The 10,549-nt window shown below is 55.8% G+C and overlaps 1 protein-coding gene across 5 annotated transcripts in view; it reads left to right on the forward strand.

The window, feature by feature from the left end:
- EPS15L1 (epidermal growth factor receptor pathway substrate 15 like 1) overlaps positions 1-9,313 on the forward strand; it is a 106,905-nt gene extending 97,592 nt beyond the window's left edge. For 2 of the 5 annotated variants that reach the window (XM_068981383.1, XM_068981384.1), the window contains exons 23-24: positions 3,478-3,683; positions 8,789-9,313. In XM_068981383.1, the coding sequence (XP_068837484.1) occupies positions 3,478-3,683; positions 8,789-8,935 (353 nt within the window). In that variant the 3' untranslated portion in view covers positions 8,936-9,313. Of the gene's footprint in view, positions 1-3,477; positions 3,684-8,788 lie in introns of those variants that run through there. The other 3 variants (XM_068981385.1, XM_068981386.1, XM_068981387.1) reach the window with 3 other exon arrangements.
- The last annotated feature ends 1,236 nt before the right edge of the window (positions 9,314-10,549 follow it).

Genomic DNA, 10,549 nt, shown 5'->3' on the forward strand with positions numbered 1-10,549 from the left:
AGCAGGACAAGGGCTGCAGCAGTGTCTGCGCCAGAAATGGGGAGGCCGGCCTCTTGAGTGTGCGGCACCCACAGGGGAGGGGCGCTCCGGCCCGCGCAGCAGCCAGGGAAGGCTGGCCAGGGCTGGGGTGGGTGCTCCCAGAGAGCTGGGGAGAGCTCAGCAGGCTCGGTGCAACTCTGAGTTAAAAGGCCGCCTGGCTGAGTGCAGGGGCCCACGGGGCTGGAAGCTGAAAGAGTGAGCTGCCCAGTGGCTGTCACAGGGGGGGTTCCCAGGGACCCAGGAGAGGCACGGACCACTTGCTTCGGGCGGTGGTGCCGCTGTGGGGACCCAAGCTCCCGGGGCTCATGCCCACCCTCCTCCTTGCCCAGGGCGCCCCCGTGATCTGCCTGGCTTCCCATTGGTTCACAGCGCCCGGTTGTACAGCCTAGAGTTGATGAGCTGCGGGGCAGGGCTTGCCTGACCTCTCCCGCCCGTGCTGCCTGCTCGCCTCCAAAGGGGGTTCTCCTTTGCCTGCGGTACCTGCCCGGGGGGCCGTGCTCACCCGTCAGCTCATCCCCTGGACCAGGGAGTAGGCCGCTGTGGAAGGTGGGCTTGGGGGAGGTGGCTCTTCAGGGCAGCGCCCAGACTGGGTCTCCCCATCGTCTGAAGCCCACGGGGCTGAGGTCTGGGAGGGAGAGCAAAGCCAGCAGCTAGGAGGACAGGTCAGGGAGGAGCGTTTGGTGCTGGAGGGGGAGCAGCCCGAAGTCTGTGGCTCTGTCACAGATAGAAGAGGGGCCAGAAGTAGAGAACTCAGCCTGTATGGAAGGTGGGGTGTGGGCACAGCCCCCAGGACTGCACTTGAAGAAGCCAGTTGCCCTGGGGAAGAGGGGCCCTAATTCCCACTGTCCTGTGCAGTGGACTTGGCCCCGCCCTTCCGGGAAAGTGTCCCTGCCCCAGCAGGTGGGGCCCACCCAGGGGTTTGGGGAGAGAGAAGTTCGCCTGGCCCACTGAGCCTCATGGTTGATTTTGACCTGACTTGGGGCCACCGGGAACCTCCTACAACCTCCCCAAGCCTGCAGCCTTCCCCCTCCCCGCCCTTCTAGATCAGAGTGTCTCCTGTCGGAGCCTGGGGCAGGTACTAGGAAGGTCAGGCTGCAGTGGGCACGCCTCCTGACCCACAGCCCCACCTCTAGAAAGTGTGTGAAAGTGTGAGTCACTCAGTCGTGTCCAACTCTTTGCAGCCCCATAGACTGTAGCCCTCCAGGCTCCTCTGTCCATGGGATTCTCCAGGCAAGAGTACTGGAGTGGGGTTGCCATTTCCTTCTCCAGGGGATCTTCCCAATCCAGGGATTGAACCCGGGTCCCCTGCCTCGTAGGCAGTTTCTTTACCGTCTGAGCTGCCGGGGAACATCTCCTATAAATAGACACACGTGGGCGAGGCTCTGCTGTTTGTGACAGTAAGAACCCGGGAAGGCTAGAGGTCAGCACGGGGCCCCCATGAGGCCACGGGCAAGGGCATAGTCCTCTGATCCAGCCTTGGGAGGTGACAGAGAGCTGGGTGCAGAGCGGCCTGTGTCTCGAGAGCCCTGTGCGAGCCTCGGGAAGTCAAGAGTCTCAGCGTTCCCTTAAACATGCAGACAGAAACCAGCGGCAGCTCTCGGGGGCGGGGGCAGGGGCGGCTTGGGGCCTCTGTGTCCCAGCCACACTGCTGGCATCACCCGCCCACCCAGAAGCCCCAGCTCAGGTGGGAGGGGGCTTGGGGATTTTCGCCGCTGCTTCTGGTGGGCTCCACCCCATCTCTTCTCTGTGCGCTCCCCTGGGGGCAGAACCACGTCTCCGGTAACTTGAGGTTCGGAATGAAAATGATGGAGTCAGGGCGGCCTTTGTACCTTAGGGCCGCCCAGCTGCTGTGTCAAGAGACAAGTAAAAAGACTTGTGTATCCAGAGGGGCCTGAGGTCAGGTGGTCACAGGCCCCACGTGTGCTGAGCCCCACTTGCGCCCGCGGTAGGGCATCAGTCACGGGCTCTGACCCCTGATCTTCATGCCCACTTCCCAGACAGAAGCAGGCCAGCTGGGCCTGAGGCGCTGGGCCTGGTCTGGGTCTCAGAACTCAAGGGGACAGAGGCAGAAGTCCTTAGGGACCCCTGGGGACCCTCAGAAATGTGGCCTTAGGAAGCAGCGTCAGAGAGCGTGGTTTTGGAGCTGGGCGTGGAGATGGACGTGCAGGCAGGTGGCGTGGTAGAGGCCAGCAGGGTGGGAAGGCAGGTGCCCTGGGCTCAGGCACTGCAGACAGGTCAGGCGTGACTCAGAGCCAGAGCCTGCCTCTGGACATGCAGCCGATGTCCAGGGTTCTATATGGAATGTGGCCCTTGGCTTTTGGCTTCTTCTCGCACATTAGTTTTAAAATTGTAAGAGCAAAACACGGGCAACGCAGTTAACAGATGAGAATCATGTTAAGTATGCCCTAGCCTGGGCTTGGACACAGAGCTGCCGAATTGACCGTCTCACCCCCTGGGTACCTTAGTTACCCCAGGCAGCTGTTGGGCAAATGAATGGCGTCAGGCAGGAACCTGGCCTCCAAACCCAGCAGATCCTGGAGGCTCATCCCGTGGGCCCCCCTTACCAAGCAGGCCCAGAGAGGGGTCTGGTTGCTTGTGGATGGTTCTGACTTTTCGGCAGGACCCGCTGGGAGAAGCCCCTGGTCCTTGGGCCACACCCCCAAAGCGTAGCCTTGCAGCCTCATTTCCCACCAATTCTAAACACCTGTCTCCCGTGTCCTCGTGGAGATCTGCCTTGCTGGGACCTGGGTCTCCCAGAGCCACCCTCTTGGCAAGAGCCCACAAAAGCCCAAGGCCTGCCCCCTTGGAGCCAAAGGGACAGACGCAGGAGCCGGAAATGAATTTCAACCCAGGACGAATGTAAACCCAGGATGGCCGAGTGGGTTTGTCTGGTGAGCAGCATACAGACCCTCACCACTAACATGGCTAACTCCACATCATGTTGTGAAACTAATTCCCCATCCTTCCTGTTTAGTTGCAAGTAATCCTCCCCCCTTTTTTTAAATTATTGGGCTCTTACAGTGATCTTTTTCTGCTCGACCATGACTTTGTAAAAACTCAGTGTGATCGTGAATGTGTTGCCCTGCCATAATGAATCACTTTGAAACACGCCTGCATGTGAGCTTTCAAAAGATGATGTAAATTTTAGCTGTGGTGGGTGGGGAGGGGAGAAGGGTCATCTGAATTGGTTTTCTAAGACCGCCCATAAAACCATTAAGCCTCCGGGATAAAGGAAGAGGAAAGCAGAGACCCATGCTGATTACCCCCCGGAGTCCGTCCCACGAGCCACATTCCAGCTCTTTCCAAGTGAAGGCTAGAGTTTCCCAGGGAGCTGGCACCCGGCTCCTCAGTCAGGACTCTTGTTCTGTCCCTGGTCAGTAACTTGTATTTCTTCTTCTTTTTTTTTCTCTTTTTTTTTTTTTCTCCTAAATTTTCCAGGTAAAAGTACACCCGTAAACCAGCTTGGTTCTGCAGACTTTACCGAACCCCCTGATCCATTCCAGCCACTTGGGGCCGACAGCAGTGACCCGTTCCAAAATAAAAAGGGGTTTGGGGACCCGTTTAGTGGAAAAGATCCATTTGCTCCCTCCTCTTCAGCTAAACCTTCTAAAGCCTCCTCTTTGGGCTTTGCAGACTTCACCTCTGTAAGTTGAGTTCTCCGCCTTCCGTGCCATCCCCTCCTCTCCCCTGCTCCGCTTGCAGCTTCCTTGGGGTTATCATTTTATTATTATTATTATTTGTCTTTTTGAAATGGCAAACCTCCTCCTGACCCAAGTTTCCTGGAACCTCATATCATCACCCGTGTTATTTACTCTGTACTGCTTCTTGCTGTAAGAAAAAAACGGTTTCTCAATAAAAGAAAACGAGCACTGGTTTGGATACTCTGTGATGAGGATGCATTTTCCTTCCGGCAGGATGGCCCAGAATGCCTGTTTCTTTATCTTTCACGGCAGCCTCTGTAGTAGTTCTGTCGCCCAGAGGCTTTTGTGTTTGTTCAGTTTTTTTTTTTGGTGGGGGGGGCGGGGAGCCACCACGTCAAACACTTCTGAAGTACCAAAACAAGATCTCTAAAGTTAATCTGGGTGCCGCTGTCTTACAAAAGTCTCTGCGAGAGTTCTCACAGTCCCAGTTTAAGGCAGCAAGGATCAGGCAGATCGCACCAAGGGAAAGCAGTTTGATTTGTTTAAAAAAAAAAACAACTTTTTATCAGCTATGGAGAAAACCAAAATGCAGCCTAGAACAGCCGCTCTGAAGCCCCTTTCTTGTGCAGGGAGAAAAAACCCAAAAAACTCAGAAAGCCGTTTAGCAGAGTGAAATGCCTTTTCAGAAGCCAACTCGGGGATTTTGAAAGCCTGGCTCTGTGTCTCGGTTTGAAAAAAAAGATTCCAGGCTGTAAAAGGCTTTCATGTTGTGTGCTTTCTGCACCCTCACGAGTACTCAAAGATCTTGTTCTCAGAGAGCTTCAGATGTTGTCTTCCCAGAAACGGTTTCCCTGTCTGTTGCGCACCTAATATTTTTTTTGAAAAGGCTTTCTTCACTCGGTTTGACACAGAGTACCCTGTTTCCTCGTTAGGTGTGAGATGTATTGTTTATAGATGCCTCAGCTCCTAGAATGTATGTATGAATGCGAGCACCGCCGTTCCAGTGCCCAGTGCATGCCTGATTCATGTCAGATCCAGCTCATGCACAGCTAGGCTGTGGCTTACTGAAATCGCCCAAGATGCTGACACGTTCCTGGCTCTTGGCAACCTGTAAATATTTGACAACTGCAGTTGGCCCGGTTTTGTTGACGGCCAGTGCACACTGGATATATACAAACGGTGACATTGTTAAATAAAAGCCAGAAACAAAACCCGCTTTATCTACAGTTTCTTGAATAGCACTGCCTTTATTTTTTGGTTAAAAAAAAAAAAAGAAACACTGATGGAAAAAAATTGAGCTATTCACGTGTGACTCAGGTACTGTGTTTAGGGTAGGGGGGAAGGGTAAGTGGATTTGAACAGCAGTTTCAAGAAATGATTGTTCTCTCTCTGAAATGCAGTTTTATTTCTTACAGTGCCCCTCCTGCCACCCAATGGCTGGTTTTTGGAACACTTTTTTTTTTTTTTTTGTTAACCCCCCCAAGATTTCAAGTTATTTAGTTCATCATTTCTGGTCATTTCAGCACAGTTATTAACTTCCTATTTTAAAATACCCATGGGGTTGAGACACCCTCAGTTCCAGGCAAGGAATTGGGTTCTGCCGGTTTTCAGGAGGTATAGAAACCGCCTGCAATACAGGAGACCTGGGTTTCATCCCTGGGTTGGGAAGATCCCCTGGAGGAGGGCATGGCAACCCACTCTAGTGTTCTTGCCTGGAGAATCCCATGGACACAGGAGCCTGGCAGGCTACAGTCCACGGGGTTGCAAAGAGTCGGACACGACCGACAGACCTGCACTCAGTCTGCAGCCCCGCTGTCTTACGTCTAAAATCGCCTTTCCCGCTTCGGGCGCCCCAGTCTTCCCTGGGGAAATCAGCTGACTGGGAGGTTCAGCCCCTTGTGATGGCCCGGGAAGTGGGGGAAGGCAGGAATCTAGCTGCTTTGTGTTATCCCCTCAGTCATACAGAACTGTCCCACCTCTGGGGGCTCGGAGTGTCTGTCATGTTTGTGGTGTCCAGGGATTTGGTTGATTGCCCGATGGTTTCTTTGTTCATTGGACCTGAGAGATAGGTGCCAACTGAAAGAAGGCCAAAGTTGGTTCCGCGAGTGTGTGTGTTTCAGCTTCCCTGGGGAGACGCCGAGTGGTCTCTGACTGCTCAGCAGCCTGGCAGCGTGACTCTCAGATCAGACGTTCTAAGCATGCGGTCAGGACGCGTTGTTAACCCATGCAGAAGCAGCTGGGTCCGCTGTGGCTGTCAGGGAAGCCAGTGTCACACGTGTACCCATTCCCGCTCCCCGGCCCCTTGGCGCCCCAGCACTGCCACTCTGGAACCCTCTGATTTACTGACCCTGAGTTTCCATCAATGGGCTTCTTGTGCTTGTAGCGGCTCACAGGAGACCTCTCTGGTGTTTCTTTTAAAACGAGCCTTTTCTGTCTTAGGCAAATGTGTTTTATTAGGAAGTCGTATTTCTAGGTGGGCCAAACAGTGCTTTCTTTCGGAAATGTGCATTAAGAGCAAATATCGGATGGGATAAGTTGCGCTTTGCCTCGTCAGATGAGTTGGATGCATTTTCAACAGCAGGATAAGCAAGCTAACGGGAAGCGGCGAGAAGTGTCCCCACGCGTGGTGACAGCAGGCGGGGCGCACACATCCATCCCCTTGGAGGAAGGGTGTTCACGTGTGGAGGGCTCTGAACCTCAGATTTCCATGGAGAGGCCACCAAAATCAAACCACCCAGAGTCTGTCGGGCCCTGGTGTGTCCCTCGCCGTCATGAGTGAAGTAGAAACTGGAGCTGGCCATTCGCCAAGCAGCCCCTGCACACGCTGGTGTTCCAGATCCGGGCCGTCGCATGATGCACCTGACGCGTCCAGGTCGGAGGACCAGAGCGTGGCCTGGGCGTGGCCTGGACGTGGGCCTGCTGCCAGGGCCAGGGAGGGGCTGCTCCGCTGATTCAAGACACAGAGGGAGCCACAGAGAAGCCCCTGCCTTCAGCCTGCCTCCGACCGCGTGCCCGCTGTGAGTCTCCACCCTGGAGCCTAAGCTCGCCTCCGCCGAGTCCTCCCCGAAGGCATCTAGAATGTTCCCATCAGCACGTTTGCTTTGAACTTGAAGACTCCTGGAGCGGGAGGTTCCCGGGCTGAGCAGGCCCCACCAAGGTGCGGGCCTGTTTCTCATCGGCCCCTGCCCCCCGCCTGCTCCTCCGGGCTGGCGAGGGCGAGGTCCCCTGTCCACCCAGCTGCCTGTCACCTCCCACCGCTGTCAGCGGCACCGTGGAGTTGTTCCCATCGACATTTGTTGTTCTTTCCTTGTTTTTCTCCTGAAGAGGTGTTGGAAAATTCCCCAAAGAGTGCGAGGTGGGGGAGGGGAGGGCAGTTATCTGTGGCCAGTGGTGGAAATATGAGGGGCGGGGACTGGCTTTCAGGAGTCCAAGCTGGAGACCCATTTGATCCCTGAGTGTTTTTCTGGGCCATTTCTCTAAGAAACCAGGACTCGACCTTCGTGCCGGGAGGGCGGCTCCTCTTTGTGTTAACCCTCGCCTGCCCCTGCCTGACTCCCCAGACAGGTGGAGGGAGGCCTTCTGGGCTGTGCCATCTCCTCCCCCTCCTCGGGGCCACACCTGGCTCCAAACCAGGCTCCCTCAAGCCAGCCCTCCCCTGCCCAGCCCCCACTGTCTGGCCCCATCACCCCCAGACTGGCGGTCAGGTCATGAAACATGGACACACCGCCAGTCCGATTGCCCCACTTGCTTGTCCCAGGAGTGTCCTTGGGAAAATAGCTCCTTTCTGGGGCACATGGGTTCGCTGGCCCAGATCCTTGGGGTTCAGCTGACTTTACACAGAGGAGAGATGCCGACCCAGGCAGGCTAGGGACCCCAGTGGGCTGCAGCTCTGCTGGGGATCAGCGGTGCCGGAGGCACCTCACCTAGAGACAGGGCACAGTGACTGGGGGGCCTCAGGGGCCGGGGAGTCCAACCAGGGGAAGAACATGTGACGACTGGCTTTGCTTTCCTTTACGTAGAGCTGGAAGTCCATCGATTGAATGGTTTGAAATCACCTATCTCGGGAGAAGGAAATGGCAGCCCACTCCAGTATTCTTGCCTGGAGAATTCCATGGACTTTCTGAGCCTGGCGGGCTACAGTCCATGGGGTCACAAGAGTCAGACACGACTTAGCGACTAAACCACCCACTCGGGATCAAAACGATTTCTTCCCTTGTTTTAAAAAAATTTTTTAAAAAGTTACGCCTTTTGGAAAAGGACCCCCACCCCCCTCCACCACCACCACCAAGAATGAAAAGCTCCTGGACCAAATGACAGCGTGATTGCTGAGGGCTCCTGTGAACGTCCAAGCACAGAGTGGCTCTTGGCATCTCCCAGAGCCCCTGGGGCTGCGGCTGAGACAGAGCTGCAGCATCTCTGGACCCTGTCGTCTCGTTTGGTCTCAAGGCCCCTGTCCACGTTGGAGACTCAGAGATCTATTTGAGCATGAAGTCTCCAGCCCCAGCACCTCTCGCCCAGGCATCACGGCCTGTCATGGAGGCCCAGGCTCGCGGGTTCGGTGTCCCATCTCCTTGGGATTCAGCTGACTCCGCTCCCCAGCTGCTTCTAGACGCCTGTGCCGTCCCCCGACAGGAGGCCCGGCAGAGCTTCTCCGTCGTACCCCTCCACCCACCGTGAAGCCTCCTCCAGGCCGGTGGGTGGGTCCCCAGAAGTCTCTCAGTGTCCCTAATCTGATGCCTGGCCTCCGCCTGCTTCAGCTCCCAGCAGGGATGGGGCGTCTGGTTTCTCTCCGAGGTGGAGGTGGCGGTTAAGGTCAGACTCAGCCCCGCGTGTCTCAGTGCATGTGACCGCCTTCCAGGCTGGGGGTCAGGACTGGGGCACGCGCGTCCCCTCTGCATCCCCAACCAAGAGGGGGCTTCTGGCTTGTCCTGGTTTTCACCCCCGCACACCAGGCACCTCCCTGCAACGCATCCTGGCCTGGCGTTTCCCCACACCCCCTCAATCCCCCCCATGGCAGACCTCCACATCCTCTCTGCCCCAACCAGCTGGCTGGCAGGCAGGCACCATTTCAGGGACCGTGTAACCCACCCTTCGTTTTTCCTTTGCAGTTTGGCAATGAGGAGCAGCAGCTGGCATGGGCCAAGCGGGAGAGCGAGAAGGCGGAACAGGAGAGGCTGGCGCGGCTGCGGCGGCAGGAGCAGGAAGATCTGGAGCTAGCCATCGCGCTCAGCAAGGCTGACATGCCTGCCGCCTAGGCGCGGCCCCGCACACAAGTGCCCGGAGGCAGGACGGCCGCGGTTCAGGCATGAGGCAGGAGAGGACTTGGAAATCCCTACGTAAACACATACACTCGCTCTTGGCGGTCCCCAAGTCACAGCCACTGTTACATCAAGGGCTTGCTGGTCAGAGAGCCCCCGGAGCTGGATGCCTCACCCAGGAAGAGGAGATATGGTTCACCCCAGCAGAGGGAGGCCCGAGGAGAGGCCGAGGATCCACCTGTTTGCTGTGACACGCCTGCCTCCTTCCTGGAATCGGCAGGCAAAGCACGGGGCGAGCAGAGGAAGCACCTGTCTCCTTACCCTCACCCACTGCTCACACCTGGGCACACCCACCCGACGCCTCCCTGACTCCCCTCTCAGATAGACACCCCGGTGATGTATGCATTCATTGTATAAAAATTAAGTTTGAATGATTAATATAAAATATTTTAATACAAAACATAAGAATCCTTTTTTTTTTTCCACTTACCTGTTGTTTTGCTTGCATGAAGGGCCACGCGTGATGTCGCAAATGCAGACTGGCCTCGGGCAGGCGTGGAAGACCAGGTCAGACATCTCCAGTTAAATCCTAAGTGTTTGAGGGAGTTCCCTGCAGTCCACGCAGGGGGCATGGGTTCAATCCCTAGTCGACCTAAGGTCCTGCATGCTGAAGGAAAAAAAAATTTTTTTTAAGTGTTTGAGCAGAGGCCACAGAAAAAAGCCAGCTTGGGAAGTTTTCAGAGGTCGCCCTATACCTCCGGTTGCAGATTGCTTCTGAAACGGTGGGTGGTGACCTCACTGCCCTGTAACCAGGGCAGGCAGCCCTCGGTCACCATGCTGCTGTTTGAAATGAGATTCCCACCATACAGTTCGCTGGAGCCCCATCCAGTCTGCACGAGGGGCAAGGCTGGCGGGGCGGGCCTCCTCAGCAGAACCCATACTCAACATCGGCACACAGGGAGAGACTTCTACCAGGATGCAGTTCCCAGAAACCCCTAGAACCTTCCGGAAGTATGGACATCACTGTTGGGATGACCTCTGGTGTAGCTGAGGCTGTCACACATTTGCTTTCCGCTGGGCCTCTTCCATCCCCAGGGAGACAAGACGGCCCAGACCGACATCTCTCAGGTGAAGATGGTCCAAACTTGTGACTCTGAGCAGCCTGAGCACAGAGAAATGGAGTAGAGAAGCCCTGACCTTAAAACCAGGCAGGAAGGGGGCGAGACACCCTTTCCAGGACTAACGAGGCCCAGACTGTTCCACGTCAGAAGCAGCCTTTACTGGAAATGGCAGGGCACACACAGGCCCAGCCCCTCTGCTACCTAGAAGCCCTTTTTCTCTCTCTCCCTCTTTTTTTTTTTTCCGCAAGCCTCACAACTTGCAGGATCTTAGTTCCCCCCAAAAGGGGTTGAACCCACACCCTCAGCAGTGAAAGCGTGGAGTCCTCACCACAGGACCCCCAGGGAATTCCCATAAAAGCTCTTTCTTGAGAAGTTCCTTTTCAGAGCGTGTTTTGGGTCTCTGGGTTCCAGTACTTGTCTTGTCCCCTTCTGTCCTCAGCTTGGGCAGCTGTTGACAACCCCCTTCCTACCCAAGATGCTTTAGCCCGAC

Source organism: Capricornis sumatraensis, chromosome 9, assembly GCF_032405125.1.
Source record: "Capricornis sumatraensis isolate serow.1 chromosome 9, serow.2, whole genome shotgun sequence".
Lineage (NCBI taxonomy): Eukaryota > Metazoa > Chordata > Mammalia > Artiodactyla > Bovidae > Capricornis > Capricornis sumatraensis.